Genomic DNA, 18,069 nt, shown 5'->3' on the forward strand with positions numbered 1-18,069 from the left:
TGTGTTAAAGCACCTGACACCCAATGTCTTCAACATGAGGATTCATTTAAAACAAACAAGTTTAATGTTACAAATGATTTATAAAGTAGTTTTCCTGGCAACAACGGACAAAAAATTTAATATTCATATAGCTTGTTTATTGGTTATTCACCTGCAAGGGAGGCCAAGAATTCTAGCCCAAGAATGCGGTCTTACATTTAGAGCAAAGGTTAGTTGGTTTAATTTTATGTTGTATATGTCATGTCTGTTCAGAATCTTGTTCTTTTGCACACTGAGAGTTTGTTATCCTGAGTCCATGTCCCATTTGTCTTTTATTCACACTTAACTCTCTCCAATTGTAATCTGTGACACCATTACCTCAAGGTTCCTGAGTAATTTTGAGACAATGCCATCCATTGGTGACCAAGTGCAGTGTTTTCTTTACTCCATCTACAAATTGTCTACTTTTTCTCAATTTTCTATTGCTTTTTGTTTTCAGTTCATAGTGTTTACCAAGTATGATTTTCATCTCTCTACAGTTTGAGTGATTGTGGAGTCACAGAGAAAGATTGTGCTGCTCTGACTTCAGCTCTGATATCAAACCCCTCACAACTGAGAGAACTGGATCTGAATAATAGAAAACTGCGAAATCCGGGTGTGAAGCTTCTCTCTGTTGTACTGAAGGATCCTGACTGTAAACTGGAGAAACTCGGGTAAGATCATCTACGGTATATCACAGTCAGACATGTTATTGTCTTCTGTAAGACTAAATCAGGGTTCCACAAATCTGGCACTGGAGGGCCGCTGCCTTACTGAGTTTAGCTCAAACCCTGATAAAACTCTCCTTCCTGTAACTCTGAAGACATGGATTAGCTTGTTCAGGCGTCTTTAATTAGGGTTGGAGATAAACTCTGCAGGACAGCGGCACTTCAAAACCGGATTTGAGGAACCCTGGACTAAATGCTCTGATGTAAATTTTAGGGCTACACTGCAGAAAATAAATTTCTTTCTCAGTATTTTTGTTTTCTTTTCTTTTTTGTATTCTTAATTGAAGATAAATTTACTTGAGAAGCAAAATAACTTAAAATGTTAAGTCTTGTATACTGAAAAATTGCTTATGTATCTTGATTTAAGAATTTTTAGATATTAGATATTTAGACTACGTCTGGATCGGATTCAGAACGATGATCAAAACACAGATGGAGTAGATAAAGTCCAGCAACACCCCCAAAGCTTCACAGTCCTATACCTCGTCCTGCGTCGACATTTCATTAAGTAACATTAGGCAGTTTTGATTTTACATTTGCGTCTGCTTACATACGTGACCCGTTCTGGCAAAATGAGTCGCAATGAGCAATTGTTCATGACTGAGCTACACCTGTTTGACTTTATTAGTCAAAGTCAATTTTGAGAAAAATCGAGTTAAAGTTTTCTGAAGGTTCCAAAACAAAATCATCTACCAACCATACCTTAAAATCTTGGGTAATAACACCACATTTGGCACACACCACCGAGTCAAAACCAAATATTTATAGGAACAATATATATTCAACTTTTTTCCCCCATGGTACCACAATTGTTTGATTAAAATTAATGAAAAAGACAGCCTATATATTCAGACCTACTGTACTGCACAGGTCTAATATAATGTTACACATCAGCTGTTTTTCCCCAACAGTTAACCAAATGTTCACTTAAAGGTATAGCGGAGGATCTTTCCAAATTTTAGATAAGACCCGCCCTCTCCACTTTTTGAAAAGTTTGATTGATTCACCAGAATGATTGACAATTAGGAGGACCAATAGTATAGGTTACCCACCAGGAAGTAAAACATCCTCCGCTATACCTTTAAGACATAGCAGATTATGTTTGCTTGAATACTCGCCAAGACAGATATTTTGAAACACTGTAATTCTGTGTAGGTATAAGAGTATATCGGGATCACGCGCTGTCTGAGGCGTCTTTGAGGCACGCTTCGGATGTGTCAGTCAATGTGAGTAAAATCACTTTGTTTAAATCAGTATGAGTTTGAAAATCACATTTCATTGGTTCAGACTCATGCCATCGAGAATTCGCTATTAATATTCACAAAGTTGGATTGCTACGTTTTAAAACAATACCAAACTTGTGCTGAGGGAAAGCACAGTCGTCGAGAAGCGAGCAGAGAAAACTGAATTTTTCATGGACAAAGGAAAACATACAAATAAAGATACTTTTAAATGTTTAATTGGTATTTTGACCCTTGGGATCACTAGATGAGGGCTTAATGAACTCATTTTTGTGAACACCTCAAATTCGACCATTTTGCCTGTAGCTCAGAATTATCCTGTACGCATTCTGACTCATTTTGCCAGCACGGGTCACATATGATATTGCATGTTTCTGCTTCTTCTTCGCCTGTGTTTTTATCAGGAGATTTAATACTTTTTCAAAAGTGAAAGATCTCAAACTAAACCGCCTTCAGTGATACATGTGTTAAATAGTTGTTGTTAAGTGTTAGCTTATTATATTTATGTTGAAATTTTATGGATTTAATTTTTACATTTTCCATAATCTGCCTGTAAATGTTTGTATCTCCCAGGATACGTTTCCCCTTTGGGAGTATAAATTAATTGGAAAAAAGAATGTTTGTTTGGCAATGCGTGTTACAACATTTTAATAACAATTTTAAAACATGTATTCTCTCATAACTTTAAACATTCTTTGTAAAATTCGGTCGAACAATGCCTGTTTATGAATATATTAGCCTACTGTATCATATTTAATATGCAAATTTCTAGGGCCTATGAATGATCAATATGACCAAAACTTTGCTGAGAAACATCGTGTACACAGTCTTCTTCATGCCTTCTGTCCTCTGATTGATAGTTTATACTTAAAAAACAAAAACAAAATTCAAGTAAAGTCCTTTTGCTCAGAAAGTTTTTATTTTTATAAATGTAAATGTAAGAAACATTTATTAGACTGAAGCAACTGGGGTTTATTGATTATTAATAAACCATTTTTTTTATGTTAAAAATTGCATATATGATCCATAAAAGCCGTGTGTGTGTGTAATGTGATACTCAACAAAAAACAGATGCTAACTTGTATATGCATGCATGTGTGTTTTTTTTTTTTTTACGTAATACTGTTTTTATTGCATTTTCTTAAACACTTACACAACAATGTACATCACATGTCTGTAACATCACATATAATGTAAAAAAACAAAAAAAACAAAAACAAACAAACAAACAAACACCGGGGCTCATATTACATGAAAAGTGCAATAGCACAACCAACATTGGATAATAAAGTATGTACTTTGGAAGACAGAGTTAACAGTACACTGCAATCAATAATAGCCACAGATAAGATAAATAAAATAAAATAGGATTAGTGCAAATTAAAATGTATTTTCAAATGAATATACTACCTAATCAAGCATTTTGTTCCTCCTCTATTATATTGTTCATATCCCCTTGCTCAATAAATAATAAAAAGGGACTCCAAATCCTCTTAAATTGGTCTTCTTTACCCTTAAGAATATATGTTATCTTTTCCACTGCAATGCATGAAGATATTTCTCTTAACCATTGAGTTATAGTAGGCCTTTCTATCTTTTTCCAATAAATGGCGATGAGCCGTTTAGCATGTAGAATACACATATCTATCAATACTTGAGTTCCCTTTCAAGGGAACTCCCGTTGCGTCGAGAAATGACGCTGTGGGAACGCTTTGCGTGATGACGTCTTGAAGCACATGTAAAATCAGTCCAATGGTGTGGCGGAACGTCAGAGGCGGGTGACGTCACGTACCAGGAAGCTATAAAAGCCGGCCCGAAACAGAAAACGAAAGCTTTCTGAGTCTTCAGTTGCGCTCTGTGTTGAAATCTGTCCTTGTTATTTGGTGTTGTCTGTCTCTATATATATATATTGATTCAGTTATGGCGAGCAAGCAGCAGTATCGAGTGTGTGTCCATCCCTGCCCGCGTTATTTAACGGGAGGTGACACACACACTCTTTGTGTTGTTTGTTTGGGAGAGGAGCATGCCCAGTCAGCACTCGAGGGTGGTGACTGTGAGCATTGCTGTGCGCTTCCATTGCGTACGCTCCGATCCCGTTTGGCTCGGTTCAATCCCGACCACGTTCCCCAGGGCTCGGGTCCCGCCGCGGCTGAGGCTCGGCGGCGATCTCAGACCTGGGGTTCGCAAATGGATCTGTCAGTGGATGTTGAGACGGGCTCTGCCTTATCTCAGCATCAATCTGACAGATCCAGTGCCTCTCATCAGGGTGCGGAAGCACGCGCTGCGGTTTCTTCCCCCCTGATAGAGGCACCAATGCTGCAATTGTCCAGCTCTGAGGAGTTGGATGTTGTGAGTGTTGAAGCTGAGTCTGAGGATTCGCCACCTCAGTCTCACGCGTTTGAGGAACTGCTTGATGTTATTACTAGAGCAGTTGACAGACTTTCCATTGAGTGGCCAGAGGATAGGCAGGACGTTCGCTCAAAAAGCAAGCTTGACGAACGCTTCCTGCCATCTCGTGCGCAGCCCCAGCGCAGGAGTCTTCCGTTTTTCCCCGATCTCCACACCGAGGTGTCGAGATCGTGGGAAAAACCAGTGTCGTACAGAGTATTTTCACCACACACATCCCACTACTCTTCCATTTATAAATATAAAGAGCATGGTTATGGGGAGATGCCGAAGGTGGAAGAGACGCTTGCGAGCTATCTCTCTCCAGCAACGGCATCTTCCCTGAAGACTCCTACACTTCCATCTAAGCCAGTAAAAATAACATCTTCCCTGGTTCATAAATCGTATGCAGCCGCTGGTCAGGCAGCAGCGTGTCTGCATACGATGTCTATTATGCAAGCCTATCAGGCTGAACTGCTGGGTGATTTAGAGGAGGGCGGGGGTATTGGTCCCGACACTGTGGCTGAACTACGCAGAGCCACAGATTTGTCTCTCAGGGCCACCAAGGAGACCGCCAGATCAATTGGGCGGTCTATGGCAGCCCTGGTGGCCACTGAGAGGCATCTGTGGCTCAATCTGAGCGACATTAAAGATAAAGAAAAAAATGTTCTCTTAGATGCTCCGGTCTCCACGGTTGGTCTATTTGGCGATGCAGTTAATAGTGCAGTAGCAAAATCACAGGAAGCTGCCAAACAAGCAGCTGCTCTCCAAAGACTTCTCCCCCGCCGTTCTTTCTATGAGGCTGCTGAGCGGGAGCAGCCTCACTCCTCTAAAAAGAGCGCTGAGCACCGTGCCACTCAGAAACAGAGCGTTTCCTCCCGTGCTCCCCCACAAAAACCTCGGGGACACGGAGGGCGCGCTCAAACCCAGCAGTCTTCGAGGGGTAGAACGGATCTGCGGACCGTTCTTACCGCCAAGAAGGCTGCTGGGAAAAAGTCCTGACGTCCGAGGACCCAGGACAAATGAGGGTAGTCCCCCCCGAAGCAGAGCGGTTAACACCTCATTTTACGGTGCCCGTCTCTCTTCGGTACCCTCAGGGGACCGTTCTGCCAACCCTGCCGCCTCCGGTGTTACAGGGCGCAGCGGTCTCCGGCGAGCACATATCTCAAGGTCCACCCGGAAACGTAGTGGCCTCGGGATGCCCGCCCCCTCTGAGGAGGGTGCTAGAGCAGTCTGTTCGGTCGTTCCCTGCCGGTTCGCCGTTACAGGGCGTCGAACAGGCTACTCAACAGCAACAAAATCCAGAAACCAGTCTCGAGAGGCTGGTACCTCTAGTAGAATCTTTGACAGCGTGGAAGCTACTGTCAAATGTTTCTCGTTGGGTCCTGCAGACCGTGGAAAAAGGGTATCAGATACAATTCAAGAAACGCCCACCTCGGTTTATGGGGGTCCTGCCCACAGTGGTGGGCCCCGAGCAGGTTCTGGTTATGGAACAGGAAGTAAACACTCTGTTAGAGAAAGGGGCCATAGAATATGTACCTCCCTCCAGCAGGGAAACCGGGTTTTACAGCCGGTACTTCATAGTTCCAAAAAAGGACGGGGGATTGCGTCCCATTTTAGATCTTCGAGTTCTGAACGAGTCAGTCATGCAGCTCAAGTTCAAAATGTTAACATTGAGGCAGATCGTGCCACAGATCAGGTCCGAGGACTGGTTTGTCACGATAGACCTCAAGGACGCATATTTCCATATATCCATCCGTCCGTGTCATTGGAAGTTCCTGAGGTTTGCTTTCGGGGGCAAAGCATACCAATATCGAGTTCTTCCATTCGGCCTAGCTTTATCACCCCGCACTTTCACCAAATGCATGGATGCAGCTCTGGCGCCACTGCGCCTCCAGGGTATTCGCATTATGAACTACATCGACGATTGGTTGATTTTAGCTCATTCGCATCAGATGGCGGTTCAACATCGAGATGTTGTTCTCGCCCACATGAAAGAGTTGGGGTTACGGCTGAACGCCAAGAAGAGTGTGCTTTCTCCACTACAGAGGACCACTTTTCTAGGCGTGGTTTGGGATTCTGTGTCGATGCAGGCGCGCCTGTCACCGCCACGGATAGATTCCATCCTTGCAGCTGTGAAAAGTGTAAAGCTAGGTCAGCTACTCACTGTCAAACAGTTCCAGAGACTGTTGGGTCTCATGGCAGCAGCTTCCAACGTGATACCTTTTGGACTGCTACACATGAGGCCCCTGCAGTGGTGGCTCAGGACCAGGGGGTTTTCCCCGAGGGGCAACCCATTTCGCACAATCAAGGTCACGCGGCGATGCCTACGTGCCTTGGTTATGTGGAAGAAGCCTTGGTTCCTGTCCCAGGGCCCAGTGTTGGGAGCTCCTTGTCGTCGCAAATTGCTAACGACGGATGCTTCCCTCACGGGCTGGGGAGCGATCCTGGAGGGTCGCTCGGCTCAAGGTCTGTGGGAAGACCATCATCGTTCCTGGCATATCAATCGCCTAGAGATGTTAGCTGTCTTCCGGGCTCTGAGGAGCTTTATCACAGATCTCAGGGGGCACCATGTGCTAGTACATACGGACAACACATCGGTAGTCGCCTATATCAACCACCAAGGGGGTTTGCGCTCGCGCCCGTTATCCAACTTGGCACGCCATATCCTCTTGTGGTCCCAGGGGAAGTTACTGTCACTCAGGGCAGCTTACATCCCCGGGGTACAGAATATAGGAGCAGACACTCTGTCGAGGCAGGGGCCGAGGCCCGGGGAATGGAGGCTCCACCCCGAGGTGGTGGAGCTGATATGGAGGGAGTTTGGCCAAGCACAAGTGGATCTGTTTGCGTCTCGAGAGACGTCTCACTGTCCACTTTGGTTCTCCCTCACGCATCCAGCTCCTCTGGGACTGGATGCTATGGTACAGACGTGGCCGAGGCTACGTCTGTACGCCTTTCCCCCAGTTGCTCTGCTCCCGGGAGTTCTGGAAAGAGTTCGCAGGGACCGGGTCCATCTACTTCTTATAGCCCCGCGCTGGCCGGGCAGAGTATGGTTTCCCGATCTTGTGTCCCTCCTCGACGGGCATCCTCTGGAGTTACCCGTCAGGAGGGACCTTCTGTCCCAGGCAGAGGGCTCGATATTTCACCCTCGGCCAGAACTGTGGAACCTGTGGGCTTGGCCTCTGAGGGGGCCCAGCTCATAGAGTCAGGTCTCTCAACCGAGGTTGTTGAGACCATTCTACAGTCCAGAGCTCCCTCCACGAGGAAACTTTATGCCCTGAAGTGGAGAGTTTTCACTTCCTGGTGTAGTGACCGTCGGTTGGACCCAGTCCACTGCCCAATTGGTACAGTGCTGGAGTTCCTGCAGGACCGGTTCACTGCAGGTCTGACCCCGTCCACTTTAAAGGTGTATGTGGCGGCCATAGGTGCTTACCACATTCCTTTGGGTGGAATGTCTGTGGGGAAAGACCCTCTGGTATCTCGTTTCCTTCGTGGCACTTGGAGGCTGAGGCCTGCAGTTCGCTCTAGGGTGCCACCTTGGGATTTGTCCTTTGTGCTACAAGGCTTATCCCAGGCCCCCTTTGAGCCCATTGAGGAGGTTCCTGAGAAGTTTCTTACTCTGAAAGCTCTTTTCCTTCTGGCTATTTCTTCTCTTAAGAGAATAGGGGATCTTCAAGCATTGTCGGTGGCTCCGTCATGCTTAGAGTTTGCTCCGGGTATGGTTAAAGCGTTCCTTCATCCGAGACCGGGTTATATCCCCAAGGTCCCCACTAATGTGGCTAGACCTATTGTTCTGCAGGCCTTCTGTCCTCCTCCCTTTCAAAATGCTGACCAGGAGGCTAATAATTTGCTTTGCCCTGTGCGGGCGTTAGACGCTTACGTCCACAGAGCTGCCCTGTGGCGTAAAAGTGATCAATTATTTGTGTGCTTTGGGTCCCCTAACAAAGGGGGCCCGGTGTCTAAGCAAAGGATGAGCAAGTGGGTGGTCGAGGCTATCTCACTTGCTTATGAGGCGGCTGGGCAGCCTTCTCCTTTGGCTGTCCGGTCGCACTCGACGAGGAGTATGGCGGCCTCTAAGGCCCTTATTTCAGGAGTTTCTTTACAGGACGTCTGTGATGCGGCAGGCTGGTCCTCACCGCACACTTTCGTCAGGTTTTACTCTCTGGATCTAGACTCTGCTCCAGGGTCTCATGTTTTGTCTTCCTAGTGCTGCTCTACGGATTTCACACAGGACAGACATTTGTAGCTATGGAGGCGTTGGTATAGACGTTCCCACAGCGTCATTTCTCGACGCAACGGGAGTTCCCTTGAAAGGGAACGCCTCGGTTACGACTGTAACCTCGGTTCCCTGAAGAGGGAACGAGCGTTGCGTCGCCCTGCCATATCTCCTTCATGCCTGTCAGCTCGACTTCAGACTTTTACGAAGCTTTCGTTTTCTGTTTCGGGCCGGCTTTTATAGCTTCCTGGTACGTGACGTCACCCGCCTCTGACGTTCCGCCACACCATTGGACTGATTTTACATGTGCTTCAAGACGTCATCACGCAAAGCGTTCCCACAGCGTCATTTCTCGACGCAACGCTCGTTCCCTCTTCAGGGAACCGAGGTTACAGTCGTAACCGAGGCGTTTCCTTTTTGATTTTCCAGTTATCTGGATGAATACCAATAATGAAAAGCCCAGGATCCAGTGGCAATCTCACTGAGACTATATGCCATATCATATTATTAATTTCTTTCCAAAACTCTTTTATTTGATCACATTCCCACATACAATGAATCAACGTGCCTTTTTCACTGTTACATTTAAAACAAGTATCTGGTATGTTGCTATGAATTTTATTTAGTTTTACCGGGGTTATATAAGTGCGCATAAGCCAATTGTACTGTAACAGTTTTAGTCTGCTGTTAACTGTCTGTGTTTGAGCTTTTGTACATGTTTGCTCCCATTTTTCCTTATCTATTTTTAATCCAAGGTCTTGTTCCCACATGGCTAATCTGGATGTAGATGACTCCTGAGAACCTAACAATAACATGTTGTATAAACAAGATATGTGTCCTCCACCAAGGCTTGGTTTAGATATACATTTCTCTAGATTAGTTAGCTCTGGTTCAGCCAGTCCTTGTCCCCGGGCAGTACGTATAAAATTCCTAATTTGCAAATATTTATAATAATGTTTTTTAGGGATTTTGAACTTATCAGTAATATCAGTAAATGACATTAGAACGCCATCTTTGTATAGATCTTTAACTTTCCACACACCATTCTGAGCCCAGAGTCGAAAGCCTAAATCCTTTCGACCAGGTATAAAATTATCATTCCCCCATATTGGGCTAAATACAGATAGAGACTCTTTTTCCTTTAGATGAATTCGTACTTTCCCCCAGACATTAATCATATTCAGTACTATTGGATTAAATGATATTGCACTCAAATTTTTCTGTAGTATTTTTATATTGGCTGAATAAAGATACAAGTTAAAAGGAATCTTCGATTTCACAAATAAATTTTCTATTTCTAGCCATTTAGGAGGAGCACTTGCCGAAAAATGAAACATTATCGCTCTTAACTGGGATGCCCAATAGTATGCTTGAATATTTGGGAGTTTCAATCCTCCCCTATCGTATGGTAGGTAAAGCAAAGATGTCCGGACTCTTGGGTGTTTATTATTCCAAATAAACTGGATAAATATTCTTCGTAGAATGGTGAAAAATGAAGTAGTGGGGGGCAAAGGGATATTTTGGAAATAATAAATTATTTTGGGTAGTGTATTCATTTTTAAAATATTAATGCGACCGATTAATGAGATTGGTAAACCTGACCATCTATCTATAGACTTAGTAATTGAATTTGTTAGGGCATTGTAGTTCAATGAGGTTATTTTTTCTATATCTGCCACAATCTGGAGTCCTAAGTATGTAAATGAATCTGTAACATTAAGATTGGAAGTTATGTATGATAATTTTGACTTTTCCTCTTGATTGAGAAATAAAATAGAGGATTTAGACTGATTTATCTTATAGCCAGAAAATTTCCCGAACCTTTTTATGAGATTGAGTAAAGCTGGAATAGATTGGCTGAGCTCTGTAAGAAATAATAAAACATCATCTGCATATAGGGATATGCAGTGTGTTATTGAGCCGATCCTAATTCCACTAATGTAGCTTTCATCCCGTACTGCAATAGCAAATGGTTCAATTACCAAGAGAAACAAAAGTGGTGACAGAGGACATCCCTGCCGGGTGCCTCTGTTTACTTTGAAAGGCCTTGAAATTATTCCATTGGTCAGAACCTCTGCTGTAGGGTGTGTATACAATAACTTAATCCATGAGCAAAATACTTCCCCAAAACCAAACCTTTGTAGAACCTCCCAGAGGAAAGGCCACTCCACCCTATCAAAGGCCTTCTCTGCATCTAAAGATAAAATTGCTGTATCTGGAGAATCCTTTTTATGATGTAAAATATGAAACAACATTCGTACATTGTGAAATCCCTGACGGCCTTTCACAAATCCGTTCTGATCACGGTCCACTATATTTGGTAAGACATTTTCTAGTCTTTTTGCCAATATCTTACTAAGTATCTTTGTATCAGAGTTTAGTAATGAAATTGGACGATAGGACTCACACTTTGTTTTTAATTTGTTGGGTTTAAGAAGGAGCATAATCAGTGCACCTCTTAAAGATGGAGGGAGTACACCTTGTTGGTATGACTCTTTAAACATATTTAAGATAGGAGAGGCTAATTTTTTCTTAAACTACTTATAAAAATCTATAGGAATTCCGTCTGGTCCAGGAGTTCGACCACCTCTCAGATTCTCAATAGCACTTAAAACTTCTTCTTCTGATAAATCTGTTTCAAGATTGTATTTTACCTCATTAGAAATCTTAGGAATTTTAATCTCATTTAAAAAAGTTTCTTGTTGTTTCCTATCTTCTGTATATTCTGAGCTGTATAAAGAGCTAAAAAAATCTTTAAACGCATTATTTATTTTAACAGGATCCGCCGTAATATCTCCCCCCTCTTCCTGAATAGAATTAATAGCACTTTCGGATTGTAACTGTTTGATTCTCCATGCTAAAAGTTTCCCTGGCTTTTCGCCTTGATCATAATAGCTTTGTTTCAGTTTCATCATACTGCTTGCCACTCTAGAGGCGGACATCTCTTCATACTGGGCTCTAAGAAATAATATTTCCTGATCAATTTTTGTATCATTAATTTGATTTTGAAATTGTCTTTTTTCTAGGTCTTTCAATTTAGAATCCAGAAGATTTAACTTTTGATTACATAATTTTGATTTTGTTTTAGTGTAACTAATTATCTGACCTCTAATAAAGGCTTTAAATGCTTCCCACCTAGTACTAGCTGATGTTTCTGAAGTATTCATATCGAAATATAGGTCAATCTGTTGTTCCATATATTCAATAAACTTTGAATTTCCTAGCCACTTTGGATGTAATCTCCAGTTTGGTGGGTCACTTCTTAAATTGGCATCCATGTATATCAGAGATATGGAAGCATGATCTGATAGTACCATACTATCATACCAACAGTCCTGAATCTTCGACAGGAGAGGTGCTGATATAAGAAAATAGTCAATTCTTGAGTGAGTCTTGTGCGTACTTGAGTAACATGAGAATTGGATATCTGTGGGCTTTTGATTTCTCCATATATCAATTAAATTTAAGTCATTTATAAAAGATTTTAGTACTTTTCTTGTTTGATTGTGTGACCGATCGACTCCAGAAGATCGATCTTTACCCGGATCTAGGGTGCAGTTAAAGTCACCTCCCATTATATAGTGACCCTGAAGTGAGGAAATAGTTAAGAATAGGTTAGTAAAGAATGCAGCATTATCTATATTGGGACCGTATACGTTAATTAAGTTTAGTGTTTCTGACAAAAGGGTTCCCTTTATAATGACAATCCTCCCCATAGTATCGTATTTTACCTCAGACATCTGAAATGGTATAGATTTATGAATCAAAATAATTACTCCTCGTGCTTGGCTACTATAAGATGCAGAAAAAACTTGTCCAGGCCATCTCCTTCTAACCCTTATTATATCTTCAGATCTTAGATGTGTTTCTTGAAGGAACACAATTTTGCACTGCAATTGTTTGAGTCGGAGCATGACCTGCTTGAGTTTTGTAATATTGTTAAGTCCCCTACAGTTCCAGGATGTAATTTTAAGCTTTACTTCTCTAGACATTGTTATTAATTATATATGCAATGCACCCTTTTCTTCTATTCAACACTTGAATGTCTCCAAAATACACCAGAATGAACATATTCGTAAAATTATAGACCAAAAATAAAAAGCAGCCCCTAGTTGAACAATTAGACATAGAAAAAGAAGTAAAAAAAAAATACAAATTAAACTAAATGAACACATTTCCCAGGTCGTTTCGACCACACTTATCCCCTGAATTTAACTTCACTAGAAACAACACGGGTCCACCGACTCTCTCTCCCTGAGGAACCGTTCTCCTTATGTCAACTCGCGCCAACACTTCCGTACTTAAGCTCTTTAGTATGTAGCTAACTATTTACACTGATAGGTTATGCAAAAAAAATAAAATTAAAATATAATAAAAATCAGTAAAAATAAAATAAAATACACAAATAAATAAATTATATTAAAGGATGGGGGGCAAAATATAAATTTCCCCACACAGGTCGGTGAACATTATCCAACTGATTACGTTTGCACTCTTTCAGTCGCAACCCCATGCCCATGCAAAAATTAAATAAATAAATGAATGATTGACTAATAGTAAAACTAAAAATGATCAAAACAAGTGTATAAAGTGGGCATTATCAAAGTCTAAAGTCTCTGGCATTATATTTTTAATCCAGTTCATTACATCAGTGACTCACCCTATTTCTATTGGACTCTACTCTGGTGGATTGTCCAAAAAGGTTTCAACGTCTCCAGGGTTCTCAAAAGTATATAATGTTCCATTGAAAGACACCTGTAGCCGTGAGGGGAAGAGGAATCTGTAATCCAAACCTTTTGCTCTAAGCTTTTTCTTGACCTCGTTGTAGCGCTGGCGTTTCTTGCTGACCTCGGCTGAAAAATCAGGAAAGAGCATCACTCGCTTGCCTTTGTACAGAACCTCTTTTTTTTCTCTGGCCGCATTCAATACCCGGACTTTGTCTTTGTAATTGAGGAACTTCATTATTAATGCCCTCGGCGGTGCTTTGTCGTCTGATCTGACACTTGCGATTCTGTGAGCTCGTTCAATGATCAGCGGAGAGCGAAGAGGTTCTATCCCCAGTGCGTCAGGAAGCCAATTTTCCAGAAAGCCACACGCGTCCCTGCCTTCAGCTTTCTCCGGCAGCCCCACCAACCGTAAGTTGGAACGCCGACTGCGATTTTCCAGATCTTCTGTTTTAGCAGACAGCGACTTTATTTTGTCTTCCAACATTTTAGCTGTAGATTGCAGCTTGTTAACGGTGTCCTCGGTCTGAGATATTCTCTCCTCTGCTTCTGACAGTCTAGCGGAGCAGTCACGTATTTGATTCTTAACGTCCGTCAAGATGGTTAACACCGATTCAAATTTAGCAGAAAACTCAGACTTTAGTGAGATGATTGCTTGGAAAATATTATCCAAGTTAGCGGGATTACTTTCCCTCGATGTCTCTGCGTCTGAAGACTCGGCCTCCGAACTTTGTGTAACACCCGCTAACTTCACCTCCTCGTGGTCTTCGGAGGCGGAGAGCCCTTCATCTCGATCTGATTTAGACGTTTTTCCTTCTTTATTTTTCGACAATTTAGGTGCCATATTTGTTAGGAATATATGAAATATCAGTAAATACTTTCTATTAGTAATGCAAGAGCGATTATTGATGAAATTAGATGAAAGTGGAAGCGACGCAAGATAACGTTACCGCTTATCTCCACGCCATAACCGGAAGTCCGCATGTGTGTTATTTTTGTTGAGTATCATATTTATACATCGCTTTTATGGCTCATACTGTCAGAAACACAGGGTTAGGACTAGTGTGAAAACTTGAACACAGTCAAAAGGTGAACCCAAATGCAGAAAACCAGATGACAGTTCTGGGAAATATCTTCAAATCTTGTATTTGATGAAAAGGAACGTCCAAACTTTCCTAGGATAAATCCAAAAAGTAAACTCCAAAAAACTTCCACAAATAGATTGACAACAGTTCCAAAAAGTAAATCCAAAAAGTCCACAAAGTAAATCCAGAAGGAATTTGAAAAAAAGTTCACAAAAAGATCTGTGAGTACTCCAAAATTTCAAAGAGCAAAAGTCAATTAAACAAAACAAAGGAACTATACCAGGTACACAAATTAGATTTAGATAACTCCAAAAGAGGCACAGCAAGAGAATGACCTAGACTTGGTCATAGCACTGGAAACACTGAGAAAAGTACTCAGGAGAAGGGTGACTTAAATACACAAACAGGGAACAAGGCACAGGAGACATAATGACAGAGACTGAAAACCAACAAGAGACACAATGAACATATATAATCTATGTGGCCAAACATAAGTCTAAAACCTTGACACCGGTGTTGTGCCTGAACGCGTTCATTGAACGATAGATAGTTCATGAACTCGTTCATATTTTGGGGGAACGTGAACTGAACGTACTCTGTTACTGCCTGATGAACGTTACTGTGAACTCGTTCATTCTGGTGTCTGTGAACGGCACGCTCTCTCAGTTTAACTTCGTTCAAAAGGGTGCAAGATTTCTATAGAAATGTATTTGTCCCGTTCGGAACCTCCGTTGTCCCGTTTATTGATGCTGATCTAACCACTGATGTATGACTGAATCTGATACAACAGCAACACTTGATCACGACACCGGTCATCATCCAATCACAGTCCACACTCACGCGTATCAGACCCAGAGATCAGACCATACGAATAACAAACTCTAAATTGAGAATTAATTATTATTTTGGGACAAATCATTGTTTGATTTGCGCACAGAATCCTCCGCTGTCTGGTCGCTTCGATCCGGACTCGCGCTAACGGCAAATCCCTTTCACTGTCCGACTGGGTTTTGATTTCGGCAAATCAGTTTTAACGAATTCAAACAACGTGATTATTGTGAGTCCAACATACATCCAGCCACGCAAGAAAGCATCAAATCATCCTGAGGGAATAATATACTGATGTGATTTGCTGACCAAGAAACATTTATACATTAATTATTATTAATGTAAAAAAAAAGAAAGAAAAAAAAATCTGGATTCTTTGATAAATAAAAGGTTCAAAGTAAATTTATCCGAAATAAAAAAACGTAGCATTATAAATGTACTTGCTGAATAAAAGTAGGCTATTCATTTCTTTAAAAGTAGTGTATAATTACAAAAGCTTTCTATTTCAGATAAATGCTATTATTTTGAACTATGGTTTGTGTGTAATATGACTTTAATCAAAACAAATGTGTTGTCTGAAAACCTTTTAAACGCATACGAACCTGAAATGACATATAGGCCTACTGTGTTATGTTGGCCTAGCCTATAGCCTACAAATATTTTTGAGTGTCCCTCATTTTCCTGTAAAGAACCATGCACGATTGTCCCGCATTTGTTTAGTTGGCAACCCTACCCTCAATGCTATGTAAAACCTGGTTGGATAAGGATTTTAAAATTGGATATGAAGATGAAATCTGACGCATAGTTTCAGTGTTAAAACTGATAACATAATTGCTGTCTGTGGTTTTATATGGGCTGTGGCAATAATTTTGAAAAATAATAGCTCGCACAACATATGGAAAAAAAGAACTGAACTAGTTCATTTTTTGGAACTGTGAACTTTAGTTCAAAATTTTGAAGTTTGAACTATGAACTGAACTAGTTCATTTAAAAAATTGTTAACTGAACTTTGAACTAGTTCATGTAGAAAGTGAACTTTCCCAACACTGCCTGACACATATATGCAATTCAATGCAAATCAATAATAATTAAGAGATGGAAAATGTTCCCCAAAAGCCTGTTGTGTCATATTTGACATTTATATTAACATGAAAAAATGTCAAAAGAATTAAATTTTTAACATTAACAAATGGTGAATAATCAATAAACCCAGTTTCTTCAGTCCAGTAAATGTTTCTTACATTAATTTATAAAAATCATGAATCATTAATAAATCATTTCTCAGCAAAAAATACTTTATTTGATAAAAAAAAAGTATAAACTATCAATCAGAGGACAGAAGGCATGAAGTAGATTGTGTGCAAGAGCAAAACAGAGAGGCAGAAGGTAGCATTAGGAAGACAGAAACAATCACTGCATATCCAGTAAAACCTCATGGTATGTTCACTGTCAGCAACAGTGTTGTCATAATTATCAATTTAGGTTTGACCATATTGATTTCACTTTATTTTAATGGTCCCTTGAACACATTCTGTTGACTATCAGTACAGTTGCACATGTCTACTAACTCCCATTGGAGTGTTAATAGATTTATTAGTAGACTAGTAGGGTTAGGGTTAGAATAAGTTGGCATGTAGTTACAAAGTTACTTATAGTCAGTAGTTAACCTACCATACTCTTGTGTGCTTTCATCTTCACGATGAGTCTGTCACAGAGAAGAGGTGTAGTTGTGTTTGAGCTCATTTAGAACTGTTGGATTTATGAAGAACATGTGTTGAAAGCTTTTTGAATTTCTTTATTCTTTTTTTTTATGACTGATAAATCTCCAATTGAAATTTAGACATATTTAATAGTCTCTGTAGAATTGTGGCTTGTACGTGTTGATCTGAACTGAGAGAGTGAAGAGTGTGTCATTGTTCTCTACAGGTTGAGTGATTGTGGAGTCACAGATGAAGGTTGTTCTGCTCTGGCTTCAGCTCTGAGATCAAACCCCTCACACCTGAGAGATCTGGATCTGTGGGGGAATAAACTAGGAGATTCAGTTCATCTGCTCTCTGCTGTACTGGAGGATCCTCACTGTAAACTGGACACACTGAGGTAAGATTGTCTCTCTGATTGTCACACATGTCTTTGTCCTCAGTAAGAATTTTAGGACTAAAATTAGCTTGTAAAATGTTCTGTAAACACTAAATCTCAGCACAGAAATCACAGGTGTACACAAATGTCTAATCTCATGATCTGGTATTAGTGTTCATTTTTACATTCTTTTTAAAATATATCCTTTCAATTTAGTGAGTATTTCATTATATTCATTATGTTCAATAATTTTAATTTATTTATTTAATAATTTAATAACAATAATCTGATCCTATAGTTCCCCCGGCACTGCACAGTCCTTAATCGTTGAAGTTTCTGCTTTGAACGGCTCTTTCCGTGGCTACAAAAATAAATAAATTCAAAGTAGCTTTTCAAACACTACTAATGTACTAATATGAAAGATAATAAGCAAAAGAAATGTAATAACTTCATGCTGATCTTCATTATCTTATATGCAGGGAAAACACCTGAACTTCTGCGGAGCAGTAATGAATAAAGTAACATGGTCAGCGCCGCGCTGGTGAGATTAGTTTGCGCTGTCCATTCGGTTTCGCTAGCAAACACGTCCTCCCTGCGATGTCGAGTCGGTCACACAGCTCGGTCCATTGAGCCGCACCGATGATGTCAGCACGGCATGTCAGGGGCATTCAGTCCGTATACTGTACGCTGTGAATGCTCTGCAGACCCAAGCCATTTAAGAGAATGAGTTTGTGGACTCGCAAATTAATATTAACACTATAAATATGA

General features: G+C 41.0%; 1 protein-coding gene across 1 annotated transcript in view; it reads left to right on the forward strand.

The window, feature by feature from the left end:
- The window catches only part of LOC309510262 (ribonuclease inhibitor-like), a gene marked incomplete at its 5' end in the record, with an annotated part of 331,533 nt that overhangs the window by 191,333 nt on the left and 122,131 nt on the right, over positions 1-18,069 (forward strand). The window contains 2 exons of the mRNA XM_082191275.1: positions 519-692; positions 17,152-17,322. Of these exons, the coding sequence (XP_082047401.1) occupies positions 519-692; positions 17,152-17,322 (345 nt within the window). The remainder of the gene's footprint in view (positions 1-518; positions 693-17,151; positions 17,323-18,069) is intronic.

The sequence above is a fragment of the Leuciscus leuciscus genome, assembly GCF_965113295.1.
Source record: "Leuciscus leuciscus genome assembly, contig: SUPER_11_unloc_6, whole genome shotgun sequence".
NCBI lineage: Eukaryota > Metazoa > Chordata > Actinopteri > Cypriniformes > Leuciscidae > Leuciscus > Leuciscus leuciscus.